Genomic DNA, 14,068 nt, shown 5'->3' on the forward strand with positions numbered 1-14,068 from the left:
CCCTGGGGAGTCCCTGGAAAGCTTTTCGACAGAGATCAGTGTAATCTGTGCGTGGGGTTCAGGGGATGTTTGGGTAAGACAGGCTCACAGAGGCTTCCGGGAGGCAGGGCAGAGTGGCCAAGTGCCAGAGAGGAACTGTGATCCTGGGGTCCAACCCTGGGAACGCTGGACTGACTACATTTCACTTAGACTCAAGCCTCTTTCACAGTAACAAATAATCTCACAAACACTTTACCGATTTTTATTTCATGATTTTATACAATATATGAAAAATGATTGTAGAGAATACCTCGTTGTGAGCAAATATATCAATCGAGATGACATTGTGAAGTTTACTTCTGAAATTGTTTGCTGTTCACAATATGTACAAATAAATTTCAATTCAGTTTTCCACATGGCTTAATTTAGTTACATTGTTAAAGGTCAGGACTTTTCCATGACCGAATGATATACATGTTTATTCTGATAGATACATACTGAAAAATCTACTCAAATGTATATGTTTCCTAATATGTATATTAAAATATAGAATGAAGTTTACTTAAGTATTATACTTTCTAAACAGGCAAAAAGCATTGGACGTTTTTACAGCTTGCACTTTTATAGGAATTGTTCTTTTTTTTTTTTTTTTTTTTTACATTTTCTATGCATTGTTTATTTCTGAGAAACTCTTCTTTTTTTTTTTTTGTTTTTGGTTTTTCTCCGGTACTGGGAACTGAACTCATGACCTTGCACTTGCTAGGCAGGAGCTTTCTGAGAAACTTGTCTAGAAATAACATTTTTGAAGAGTGGATGGTACTTTTTAGCCATTAAATAATGTGTGTAAAGTATTTAATCAGTGGAATTCTTAATGGTAAATTTTAAATTTCTAGAAATTAAGCTTTATAGGCTGGGGATATAGCCCAGTGGTGCAATGCCTGTCTGGCAGATCGTGAGTTCAATTCTCACTACCAAAAAAAAAGAAGTTAAGCTTTATAAAGCCTTGACTTAACAGATACAATTTATAGGTGAGAAAATTAATCTACCCAGAAATTTAAGTAGTTGTTCTTTTCCTGTAGCTGTGATGCATCTGTTTGTTCAGCCACTGTGGTAAAAATAAACACTGAGCCTAGAAGAAAACACATTTGAAAGTCTTTGGTAGTTAAAATCAAAGTAGACCCTGTCCGATGGAGTTACACCCAGTGTCGTTTTGAAAACCTGCCGATTTGATTTGATTTGCATTACTGTGTGATATACCAGTGGAAATGAACGCAAACGCCTCTTAGGTCGCGTGTTACAGCTCTGCATTTAAACCTTCGTTCTGCTCTGAGTTCCGGACTGGGGAATTGCTGATTCTTCTGGTCTTGGATTTCTTATATTTAGATTGTGGAATATTACAAGGTTGCAGGGATAGCCGCAGCAGAGACAGATGAAGCCCTCAGAATATTGCCAGGACATGGCGAGCACTCTTGACGTGTGGGTCAGCGTGCTCTTTGTGGTAGTTAACTTTAAACACAAAGCACAGAACACGCAGATAGTAAACGCTCCAGAAACGGCGAGTGTGGTCCATCCGGCTTCATCGGCCTCCACCGCGGGAGCCGGCGCTGACACCTCCTGCAGGGGCCTGGCAGTTTCAGGTGGACGTGGGGATGAGGAAAGGGGCCACCGGTTCTTTGTGCCTCCAGAATTCTTGTGGCTCTGCCATTGTGGAGGAGACAGAGAAAGTGCAATGGCGGGGCAGTTGCCTGTGACGTGGCTCTTTGGTGGAACGAAACGGACCTCGAGACCAGGAGTTGGGAGACAGCTCAATAGCACGCGTGCCACTTAAGCACCATGTCTGTGTCCTCTGTTATGATTTTTGAAGAGTAGAAAAGGATTTTGAGGGCATCCTGGGAGCTCGGATGTCCTTAAGACTCCCCTGAGTTCCTAAGTCTTCTTTGTCCAATAGAGAGAAAGCTGGGTGTCAGCTAAAAGTCAAGGCTCAGAAGGAGGCAATGGGCAGTCTGGGGACCCCTGATTGTCCCGCTGCTGCCCCAAGCCCTGGCCAGTCTGGACCCAGGGGTGAGGCACCTGAAGCCCTGCAGCCCCCTCCTAGACAGAAGGCACCAGGAGGCCCAGAGCCTGCCACCCAGAGAGCCCTAACTCGATACTCGGATTTTAGACCCTGGTCAGAAGGGCACCGTGTCAGACGGTAGTAAGTTGAGTGAGATGAAAAGTATTTATCTTTTTTTGTCATTCTGTGATCATGGGACCGTGTGCTGGAGAATCACGTTGGATAAGTGGGAGTTCATTTTTTAAAAAATAAAGATACAAGCACCCCTGTGCATGGGCCAGCTTAGATGGTGCCTATATAATTGTCTACATTAACACTCCTTCCCTCAGAAATGTGACCTTGGGTTTCTTAATAGGAAGTTTTACTTTTATACATATGGAATGCGATTTTTAATAGAAAAAAACCAGTGGCTATCTTATGACTTTAGAAAAATGTACAATACTTCTAACAAGTACAATGCATTGTCTAGTTATCTGATGTAGACCATGTATATTCTGCATTTTAGAAGCAAATTACAAACCAATGATCTCTGTTATGAATTTTGTGTGTGTGTTGTGTTTTTGTGACAGATACACAAAAGCAAGAATCTACTGTGGGAGGAGGGACAAACAGACACTGCTTCTACGGACTTCAGCCAGACTCCGAGTATAAAATCAGCGTCTACACCAAGCTCCAGGAGCTGGAGGGACCGAGTGTGAGCATAACGGAGAGAACACGTGAGTCAGGCGTCTTCTCTTCTGATCCCCTGGACAGGAACCAAAAACATTCCAGGCATGTGTTTTGGATCTAAAACTTTATTCCATTTAGAAAAATATCAGCGACTGCTGCCGAGGAATAAATGGCGTGCCAGTGTTGCTCCTGGGATCTGATCCCAGCATTCTTTGCACACGGCCCCTGACTCCTCCTTCCATGCACCACAGGGACTTTGCGGTCACGTGAGGGCAGCGCCCTGGGAACAAGGCCCTACATTGTGATCTGGATCCATGGGGAAAGCGTGGAGGTGGAGGCCCGGGGCCTGACATTCAAGCAAGGTCGCACGGGGGAGGGGTGCCGAGGGGTCGCACCGACTGACCCCGGAGCTGTCGCCTCTGAAGGGGCTCTTGTGCTTTTCCAGGCTGGCTATGGACCTCCTTCCCCAGAAGGCAAAGGCGAAGGACAAAATAAACACAAAGCATGTTCCAAAGAGCAAGGAGGGCGTCTGCTTCTTGGGGTGGCTTCTGATCCAGGATCCCCGATCTGGAAGCCTTGAACGTGAAAGTGGTTTCAGTGGCAGTGAGGGGGGACGAGTGTGTGTTTAAATCCGTATCTTGAATTTAGCTTGAAACCGCTGAGGATTTATGGCTGAAGGGGTGGGGGGCTTTCCTGGTGACCCTTCTATCATGTATATGGCATCTAACTAGGCTAGGCTCATGCACAGATGTTTCAGCCTTTCTGGCTCCTGCAGAAGGTGATCATCATGAACAGAGGACAAAGCTGGGGGCGACGCCACAGGCTTATAAACCCAGCACTCTGGGAGGCTGAGACAGGAGGATCACAAGTTTCAGCCCAGCCTGGGCAATTTAGTGACTTAACAACTCCTTGTCTCAAGAAAATAAAAAGGGCTGGGGCTGTCACTCAGTGCAAAGGCTCTGGGTTCAATCCCCAGTACTGGAAAAAAATGAAAATATAATGAATGATCTAATTTTTTATAATATAAATTTTTTGATTTCCTAACACTGAAGTATTTAAAATTTTATATTGCACATACATTTTGGAGGTACAGTTTATAAGCCATAAAATGAAAGTGCCAGGTTAAGTGTGCAATTCAGTGATGTTTTTAGGACATCTAAAAGTCATATGGCCATCACCAGAACCCGATTTTAGGTTTCTGTCCACCCAAAGAAACCTCTCCTATCCCCACACTGTCCCCTTCCTCACCCTCATCCCCAGGCAGTCTATTTTATTTTATTGTGTATGTGCCTTTTCTGGCCACTTAATACAAGTACAGATACACAGGGGTAGTCTTCTGTTCCTGACTTACTTCATCTAGCACGTGCCTTTGTGGATTATCCGCGCCTGGTACCGATCAGTTTGTTTCCCTGCACTGCAGATTAGAGTCTTGCTTTACGGAGACGCATCATATGCTGTTGAAGTTAAGAAGATTTGGTAGTAAGAGTGAGGGTCAAATCTTTAGGTTTGGTGGAGACTGCTGTTGTGTCCTTTTTGAGCACTGTGGCCTTGTGTCGTTCAGCACCTCTGAGCTTCTTTCTGCTCAGCAATAAAATTAAAGGTCTGCTCTCTTCCTCCCCGGTAACAGGAAAGGTGTAGCTGTTGAGTATCCTTTGTCCTCACCATTGTTACCTTCTTGGAACGGTGGCCGGGGGGCTAGATCTCACCATCAGACATGTTTTCTCCGAGCCTTACTTTTTAAAATATTTTAAAATACTTTTGAAAATGCAGACCATCTTGCAACACAGAGCCCAGGCCTCATGGTGCCAGTCTGCTGGAACCAATTAACTGCAAGCTCTTTGGCCGGCGCGTGTGCTCTTGGGTTGTAGGCTACAGTCACTGCTTGCCTGACCGCTGCAAACATTCTGGTTTGTGACCCCTGGTCTACTTCAAGATCTCCTAACGTGAGCCCCACACATGCTGGCTCCCACCTTAGGGCTAACTCCAGCTGGGACAGCCTTGTCTGATGCAAATATTGTCCTGATGTTGGACACATCTGGCTCCTTGTAGCTTCACCCACCGGCTCTGGTCCAATCCAGGAAGCAACCCAGCCCAAGACCGTTCCTTTCTTTGTGTGACAGCACCGCACCCACTTGCAGGCGGGGACATCTGCATGCCACACAGAGAAGCTGAACATCTGCTCCCAGGGCAGTGTGCTCCTCTTACCCCGGAGAGTCTGTGGCCAGATGTTCTATCTGGCCAGTATCGCCTCTCATTGATTGGGTCCCTGATTTATTGGCTGAATGTGAGATACTCCTCCACCTTCCGTACAAGGGAAGATGACGCACTGCTTCCGCTGGTGGCTGATTATAAGATGAGCAAATCTGGTTTCGAAAGTACTGTGCAGAGCTTTCAAGAAAAATTTTGCAATCCTAGCTTTAGTACTGAGCTTTCTCAGTTGTTTTTACTCTTGGAACTTTTCAGCTTAAAACAAAAATCACCTATAAAACAGTGGTGCCTGTATCCACGATAGCGCAGCAGAAGTGTATGAAAGCGCATAGCCACCGGTCCGCTCCCCACCTTGTCCCATTCTTCCTTTCCAGAAATCCCCGTTTTGCCCCCGGGGTTTCCTTCTAGAAATTCTTTCATTGTTTTCACAAATGGGGTCGTGCCTTGGTGTCCTGTGACCTGCTTTATTTCACATAAGTAGCTTTGGAAATTTTTCCATATTAGTAACACACAGCTACCTCATTCTTTTAGTGTCGAATCACTTTATTTAAGTAATGTTACTTTCTTGGTTCTCAGAACTAGAAGAGTCCCTAGCATTGATCTCTGCTAATGGCCCTGCCCATGAGGGAATTCCCTCTCCAAAATTTCAGGCAGATGGCCTGTTCTCCTGAACATACGCCCTCTGGTTATTTGTTGCTTACTCTTTCTTGGAGCTGGACATCTCCTTTGTGAATGGCCAGGATTGGCAGAGGCCTTTCCAAATTTCAAACTGGGATGTGGAAAATTTTCTCAGCTTTCCTTACGTCTCTAGGGTCAAGGAGGCATAGAAGAGAATACATTGTAAAGTCGTATTTTATGGGTTCCCCGGTGACACCATCACTGCTGGGTACTTTGCCACATGAGCTGGCATGAGAATCGCTCCTCTGATCATTCTTCCGGCCCTTTCATCAGACAGCGCCTCGGCCCAGCGTGCAGACTTCTCTCCCACACCATCCGGGTCGGAAAGCCCCGAACACACCAAGGCTCGTTGGTGTTTCACATTTGGTCCTCAGAGGGGAAAGACATTTTGCAGGTGGGGGCTGTGCACAGCAGAGGGTGAATCACATTCCGCTGGAAACCAGCGTCCTGACGATATAGTAGGGCATGAGAGGCGAAGTACGTGGGGAGCAAGATGGATGGTCAGGCCCTAGTTGGGCAGGGTGCAGATGAAGTTGATTGTATGTGTGAAAGCAGCCAGAAACTGAACCTGAGTGGGTTGGCGGGGTTCCAGCCTTAAATCAACGCGAGAACTGCTTTGTAGTTGACAGTTTGATTGCGCAGACTGCTGCTGGGGGAGCTGCATTGTGGCAGAACTGCATTTGGAGCCTTGGGTCTGAGGATGGGGCGGATGCGGTCAGTTTTCACAGGCTGTGCTGATGTATGGGAGTCACTTGATTCTCCAAAGAAGACACTTGCTGTGGCCACTGACACCCCCAAACAGCATCCCCTCAACTCCCTTCTGTTCCCTGCAGATGAGATAATCCACTGATGTCCTCCCCCCTTTCCTTTATAGGGTCCCGTCCTACCCAGCCACCAACTTTCCCTCCAACCATTCCACCGGCCAAAGAAGGTAAGGGAGTAGCACGATGACGATGTGATCCTGGCTGCAGGATTTCTTCTGGTTTTGTTTATTTACTTAAACCCAAGGTACTGATAAAAGGTATTCATCGAGCTACCTCATTTTCTCTCTTCTATCAATGCTTTTAAAACTGTGATGTGATTTTCTTGAAAAATACCCACATATGTGCTGAGGATATAGCTCAGTGGCACACACAGAATTTCTGTATACAAATTCTATACACAAAGGGTGAGCTTTTCTAACACATTCGTTTAACATTGATTTCATTGACAATATCATAGTCAGTTTTCTCCAGGGAAGAATAGTCGCATAATTTGTAAGTGAAAATGAGTCTATGCTTCTGACATCAAGGCACTGCTTTCCCAGCTGGCCCCTGAAATACAGTGCTGCCTCAGCACGTGAACTTGATTTTTTCCTACCATTCTGGTCGCAGAATGAATCAAATTCAATGGTTGGGTTCAATGTCGACCTCACGGGGGAACTGGATGCGGGTCTCACTCAATTTCGTTTGTGACCGGAGTCGTGGTGGGAACTGAGTTCATGCACGGAGGCACCAGGGCATCTCTCCACTGTGTGCCCTCGGCCAGTTGGTTTCCCAGCACTGCTGCTCTTGAGGTCATTTTAAAGAAAGCCTTCTGCCAGGCATGGTGGCACCTGTTAAGTCAGCTACTTGGGAGGCAGAGGCAGGAGGATCATAGATTTGAAGCCAGCCTGGGCAGCCTAAAGAGACTGTATCTCAAACTTTTAAGACGCGGAGTGGAATCAGTCCTGGAGATGTGGTGCAGTGGGAGAGTGCTGGGGGTTTGATTCGCATACTGCAAAAAAAGAAAAAAAACTTTTAACAAAGTACTGATCATTGATTTATTTAATTTCACTCATGAACATTTATTAACCCAATTATTAATTCTCAAAGCTCCTCTGCTAGGCCTGGGGAATGCAGTCATAATCCATGACTGCTGCTGTCTGCTTCTTTCTCTTGCAATCAGCAGGTGAGGGTGGGAGTTAGAAAGTAGAGCTTGTACTGCGCTCTCAGGAATGAGAAGAATTGCGCCGCTGCAGAGGAAGGGAGAAAGGAGGAGAACTTGTCTACACCTGAAGAACCAGCCTGGGACTTACAAGAGGGGATGGGTCCTGCTCCGCACGGCAGACTGACACAAGGGCCCAGCGCGTTGGGCTTTACCATCGGGGCTTTAGTCGGGTGCAGAGAAGAGGGGTGGCGTGGTCTGTGTGCGGGCACGAGGAGTCTGGGCCTGTCCTGCGGGAACTAGCGTGTCGTGGGAAGGAGGCATGGAGGGCGGGCGTCCTGGCCAAACGTCTGAACAAGAACAGAGCTTCTGCGGAGTCGGGAGGCAGAGCCGGAGGGAAACGGAGAAGGGAGACATTCCTACCGCACAGGAGCCAGCGTCAGCGGGGTGCGGTGCTGCAGGAAGGAAGGGCCCAAGAATCGGAGGAAATGAGCCGCTAAGAAAGCCCAACACCAGTCGGGGAGCGGGGCCCCGACCTCTGCTGTGAACTCACTTTTCAACACTGTAATGAAATCGAACAGTTTGGAGTGCTCAACCGTGCGCTACGCTGTGCTGCAGCTTCCAAAGTTCAGCCTCCGGGAAGGCTGAGCTCCTGCTCGCGCTGTCCCACCCAGCCTGCTCCCGCCTTGGTGTCTAGGACTTCCCACGGCCGACCCGGAGAACAGAGCCCGAGGGTGGATTTGAGAATTAGGCATTTCCAACTTTGACATTTGAGAATGCTCAGAGGTGGGAATGTTTGTATGGATAGGAGAGGCTGGGTTTACTCAGTAACCCTTCCTAGATGCCCGTGGAAGATGTGATTTGGGAAGGTCTGTCGGGGAAAGAGAGATCCGGCAGGAGCACTGGGTCCTAAGTTCTCCTGGCAATGGCTTTCCTGCTAGGGCTTTTGTAGCTGGAACGCACCCGTTCAGTTTAAGCTGTTTGTCCTGCGTGTCTTTAGTATAAAAGCCCATAAAGTGTTACTATTGAAGTCAGAGTGGATACTCGTTAAACACACATTAAAAGGTAAGAGGAAGTTTAAAGCAGAAAATTAAAAACAGTTTCCTATTCCAAAGGTAACTTCCTCCTCGTGCATTGTCTCTGAGTCATTAAGTAAGTTTCACTGATAAATTTTAAAATAATTTTGCTGCCATTTGGAAAGTGAAACTTTGTTTTCATCTTTCCTTGAAAACAAAGGAGTTGTTTTAAAAATAAATACGATTAGCAGCTCTTGTGATTCTTTGCAACATTAAATTTAAACTACAAATTTGTAAAATTCTATAAATCACAGAACCTGAGACAATCTCATCAGACACTTACTGTCCCTGGAGTATTTTTCTCATTTGGAGATCTTTTATTTTACATTATAAGTAGCTTCTAGGGAATAGGGTTGCACTGAATAAAATAAAATCTGAGGCTCTTTAAAGAAAGGAGGACACATTATTTCACAAAATATTTGTGTGCAGCTGTCCTAAAATCGAAAGATTCTGATTATTGAAAACCAAGTTACTTTGCATCATCATAAAACAGAATCAACCACAATGATCACCACCAGTGGAAAGGTAGAGAGCAGAGCTAATCCCCAGCTGCCCAGGGTGCCGAAAGGGGGCTTTGAACATCAGCTTTCCCTGGAGTAGGCTTTTACGGGTATTGCGGAGGTTCCTTTTTTGCTGTTTGACTTCTTGGTTATGTCGGTCTCCATCACCCACACTGATCATGGTTTCCCTGTGCTAGCATTGTTGTATTTTCTTGTCATGTATCCATGGATGGTGCAGGGCATAAAAACATTTTTAAAATTTTTTTTTATTTTAAAAATTTAAAAAACTAACAAAACAACAATGAAGACAAAATCAAAATGACACAAAAACAGCAAAAACGATACATGACCTCAAAACAGAATGATAGGAATTAACAGTGGTTGCTACATTACATGCTGTTATCTTCAACGAAGTTGCTCAGTCCACCAGGCATAAGAATGTAAGACTGATAAATAATCAAAGACAGTACCAAGTAATAAAAAAAAAAAACAAAAAAAAAAAAACATTGGAAATGATGCAGAACTTCACCATACAAGATGGCAGGAGTTCAGCAATGGTTCTTACACTGCATATTGTTGTTTTCAGATCAGTCATTCTGGTTACCAGACTCAAGTGTGCAAGATTGGTCAAGAAGAAAGAAAATTTTAAGCACTGACTGGTCCTTTCAATAAACCACAGACATCAGCAATAGACCTATCCCAGCTATCCTTATACATATGTATAAATTTTGTTTTCCATTTTTAGAAAACCCCAAATAGCAAAAACAAATATATAAACAGCATAGAGAACAATAATACAGAGTTTCAAAACATGGTGATAGGATATTAACAATGGCTGTCATATTACCTAATGTCATCTTCAAAATGATTGCCCATACAACCAGATGTAGGCATGCAAGAGTGATCAAACAATTACACATTTACAGTTCCTTTCCATCATAAAAACATTTTTGAACAGCATTGGAAGCAAAGTTTGCTCGGGGCCTCGATTCAAATGCCGCTGAGCTGTAGCTGAGTCTCCTCTGCCATGTCCTGGGCCTCCTTTCTGACTCAGAACGCTCTGACGTTAACTGCCTGACCCTGGACTTGAAAGCTGAGTCAGACCGAGAGCCAGTGACTTCCTTCCAGTCCGGTGCACTGGAATGCGTTTGCTGATGCTTCTCTCTTGAAATCCCAAGGACATTAAAGATGGTGAGGAAGAAGCATCATGAGCAAGAGCTTGAAAGACAGACATCAGCCAGTGTCACCCTTTGGTAATGAGCGTTAGCTCCCAGAGGGTGATGGAGACGTCTCTCACTGTCTTAGCAACAACTGTGTTTTCCTTTCACCCCTGATTCGATTGTGTTCTTGGTTGTCAGTGTGTAAAGCTGCCAAGGCAGACCTGGTGTTCATGGTGGACGGGTCTTGGAGCATAGGAGACGACAACTTCAACAAGGTCATCAACTTCCTATACAGCACGGTTGGCGCCCTGGACAGGATTGGCGCAGATGGAACTCAAGTAAGGCGCCCGGGTCCATCACTGACTCGTGCATTCAGAGATGGTCTCTCCAGTTGCGATTCTGACTGCTCCTCAGGGAGAGCTTGAGTGGGAGGGTGTGAATCTTCAGAAACTTTTGAGCTCAGCAAACTAGAACAGGAAAGACAGAGCAGGTCAGGTCTTCCATAGACAAGGACAGAATATCTCCTTTAATGACAGACTATTTTCCCCGCCCGCAGGACATAAATATTTTGCCAGGTGGAGTTGATGGTCACACACGTGACTGTAGGTCAGGCACAACGTGAAACGAATTTATTCATTCAACAAATATTTATGGTTCACAGTTCTGAAAAATAAGCAAAAGGTCGTTAATTAGAAAGGGCGCCAAAGTTCCTCATGAATAATAGCAAATACTTGGAAATGAAGCCAGCAAGGCTCATACCGTGGTGGTTAAGTCCACAAATTTTGAAATAGAATATACCTGGCTTGAATTGGTATTTCTGCCACTGACAACCCTTGGGATATTGTGCAAGTTACTTATTTCCTGTGCCTTGCAATTTTTTGCTCATCTGCAAAATGGGTAGAAAAGTAAGAGTGACTTGATAAGTTGCTCCATAAGGAGATTCTTGTAAGAAATCCAAGCCTGATTCTCTGACATGTGTCCATGTAACAGGCTTTGGAAACCACTTTCCACCTGTCAGACATGGTGGTGAAAGTCCATGCTGTAGAGAGAGATTACAACAAAAGCAAAAATTAAGCCAGGTGGTGAAAAGTATTTAGAGAGAAGATACCATTTACTCTCTTCAAGTTTGTTATGTAACTTGCATGACATTTTAATCCAGAGAGCACGTGGAATGGGCTACAGAAATTAATCCTGTAGGTGACAATCACGCTGCTGGGTGTGTTCTCTGGCCCAGTGCAAGTCCACAAGTGTGTAACAGTGCACACGCCTTTTCCCTCCAGGTGGCCATGGTTCAGTTTACTGACGACCCCAGGACAGAATTCAAACTAGATGCTTACAAAACCAAGGAGACTCTTCTGGACGCCATTAAACGCATTTCGTACAAAGGGGGAAATACAAAAACAGGTGAGGCCAAGAAATGCCCAGCTTTTAGCTGTCAGAAATGACTGAGATGATGATGCTTTGGAGGCATAGTCATTTTAAAATTTGTTTTCTTTTATTTAAGCACTTTGTTCCTCCTCTGTTCCCTCCAGCGGAACAAAAAAGGGAAGGTGTGTCATTGAACGGTTGCCTGTGTTTGTTTCAGGCAAAGCAATGACACACGTCCGAGACACCCTGTTCGCGGCAGAGGCGGGGACGAGAAGGGGCGTCCCAAAGGTCATTGTGGTGATAACGGACGGGAGGTCGCAGGATGAAGTGAGCAGAATCTGCAGGGAGATGCAGGCGGACGGTAAGGGGCACAGCTCTGTCGGTAGTAACGGTGCCATGTTGTTTACTGAATACAGATTTACAATAGGCTGCGCCAGCTTTACTCACATTTCCTAAAAAAAAAAGCTTTTTTTTTAACACTGGAAATGTGATTTTAAAAATGCCTTCTGCCTTACAAAGCTGTAATTATACAGTTTTATCAGAGAGAATTTATAATTTCCTTGAATATGTTGTTATATGCCCTGTGTAAGGAACTGTGATTAAGTTTAATACAATGAAAACTTCAGGAGCAAAATAAAAGCCAGGGGATAGGAAAGGGGGAGCTAGACTGTCGGGGTGGATAGGACAGGAAGGAAAAAGGATCAGGCTGTCATACCTACAGATCTTGATAAATTTTTTAAAAAATGTAATACAATGAAAAGGACCATTATAAAGAGCCAGGGAGAGAATCTCATTTCAAAAACTTGTCAGGCTTCTAAAAACTGTAAAACAGAGATTCTCCGAGGACTGTTGTGAAGATTAAGTTACATAAAACATACCTGGAAAATAGCAGTTTCATCTTGATTTGCCAAGCTTTGAATGATGACCAGGTTGCTGGGTTTATCTTACTTTCTACTTCTGAAATGCAAAAAAGAAAAACAAACTGAAATAAATTCTTCGACTGACTGTACCTTATCCCATAAATGTTAAAATAACTATTAAAAACACGCAACCGTAAAGATGTTACTCAGACGGGAACTGTTTTGTCTCCGGAGCTAACTGGAGCATTGGGCTCGTGGAGTTTCTTTAAAATGGAAAATTTCTTTAGGCGATGATAGAATAATGATCACGAAATGAAATACAAAAGTGTACGACTCTGATGAACTGTAAAGAATTAGCCACCCCTACTTGGCTACTCTAAATAAACATGTTTTAAACATTTGCACATTCAAAAGCTTGTATTTCTGTGGTTTGTATTTTGTGCAGTTTAACAGAATCAACAATCCATTTCCTTCCTGCCACAGGCTACAACATTTTTGCCGTGGGCGTGGCTGACGCAGATTACTCCGAGTTGCTCAGCATTGGCAGCAAGCCCAGTGCCCGCCATGTTTTCTTTGTGGATGACTTTGATGCCTTTAAGAAAATTGAAGATGAATTAATCACTTTTGTCTGTGAAGCTGCGTCAGCAAGTTAGTTCTCTGGAATGAGTACTCTCTCTTGCTGTTTAAAATCTGAAATGTAGAATAGTGATTAAGTAATGAGCCCCATTTTGAACTAAGAGTCTTAACTTCCTGAGCTGTTTCGTTATGCAGACAGACATTCAATTTCACGGTTTTGAGTAGATGGAGTAACCCTGCCCTCCTCTCTGTGGAGGATTTTGGGTTGATAAAGACCTTCCATAACACATGAGAGTCCGGCTTTAAAAGCCACTGAGTTTAAATAAATGTGGGAAATAGCCTTCAGGAATGTATTGAATGCACTCATCAGGGAAATCTATTAGGAGTGAGACATTTCCCAACATACGCTCTCAAGTAGCATCCATTATTGCAGTGAGCCTAGGAGAGGAGAAGGAAGCGGTGGGCTTTTGGTTTTGAAAAGGGTCAGCAGAGTATGTCAGTCTGCACCAAATGAGAGAAAACCACAGCACCAAATGAGAGAAAACCACAGCCACTCCATGACTGACTTCCGGCAAGATGGCGTTAGTTCCTGTGCTCATAATAGGGAAAGAGGATGTCTGGAAAATAACCAAATCAGGATTTTATGCTGTTTGTTTTGCTTTGCAGCCTGTCCAATGGTGCACAAGGATGGCATTGATATTGCAGGTATGCATCATGACAGTTTTTTCCAGTGCAAATGTATTAAATAATTCCCATACGGGGTCCAGGCTTCTGCTTTTGGATTTTTTTAATCCTTTATTTAAACAGTTTGAAATTTAATGTGTCTGCTTATTTCTTCTGTCCCTTTCTCTCTCCCCGCCCCCTCTCCCATTCACTCTCCATTTCTCTCCTTCAGGATTTAAGATGATGGAAATGTTTGGTTTGGTTGAAAAGGATTTTTCATCAGTGGAAGGGGTTTCTATGGAGCCTGGTACCTTCAACGTGTATCCATGTTACCAACTGCACAAAGATGCCCTGGTCTCCCAGCCAACCAAGT

At 44.5% G+C, this 14,068-nt stretch overlaps 1 protein-coding gene and 1 long non-coding RNA gene across 4 annotated transcripts in view; one reads left to right on the top strand and one right to left on the bottom strand.

Moving 5' to 3' along the window:
• Col14a1 (collagen, type XIV, alpha 1) overlaps positions 1-14,068 on the top strand; it is a 194,521-nt gene that overhangs the window by 114,935 nt on the left and 65,518 nt on the right. For all 3 annotated transcript variants that reach the window (XM_013512820.1, XM_013512819.1, XM_005381916.2), the window contains exons 24-31: positions 2,602-2,748; positions 6,462-6,518; positions 10,427-10,566; positions 11,509-11,632; positions 11,814-11,957; positions 12,940-13,104; positions 13,699-13,737; positions 13,928-14,066. In XM_013512820.1, coding sequence (XP_013368274.1) covers positions 2,602-2,748; positions 6,462-6,518; positions 10,427-10,566; positions 11,509-11,632; positions 11,814-11,957; positions 12,940-13,104; positions 13,699-13,737; positions 13,928-14,066 — 955 coding nt within the window. The remainder of the gene's footprint in view (positions 1-2,601; positions 2,749-6,461; positions 6,519-10,426; positions 10,567-11,508; positions 11,633-11,813; positions 11,958-12,939; positions 13,105-13,698; positions 13,738-13,927; positions 14,067-14,068) is intronic.
• On the bottom strand, positions 10,573-12,920 carry LOC102008944. The gene is made up of 3 exons (XR_260495.2): positions 12,649-12,920; positions 12,475-12,553; positions 10,573-10,695 (listed from the first exon to the last, which is right to left on the bottom strand). It is a non-coding gene; the product is annotated as an uncharacterized LOC102008944 (long non-coding RNA).

This window comes from Chinchilla lanigera, unplaced genomic scaffold (assembly GCF_000276665.1).
Source record: "Chinchilla lanigera isolate Chin_1 unplaced genomic scaffold, ChiLan1.0 scaffold00016, whole genome shotgun sequence".
Classification (NCBI taxonomy): domain Eukaryota; kingdom Metazoa; phylum Chordata; class Mammalia; order Rodentia; family Chinchillidae; genus Chinchilla; species Chinchilla lanigera.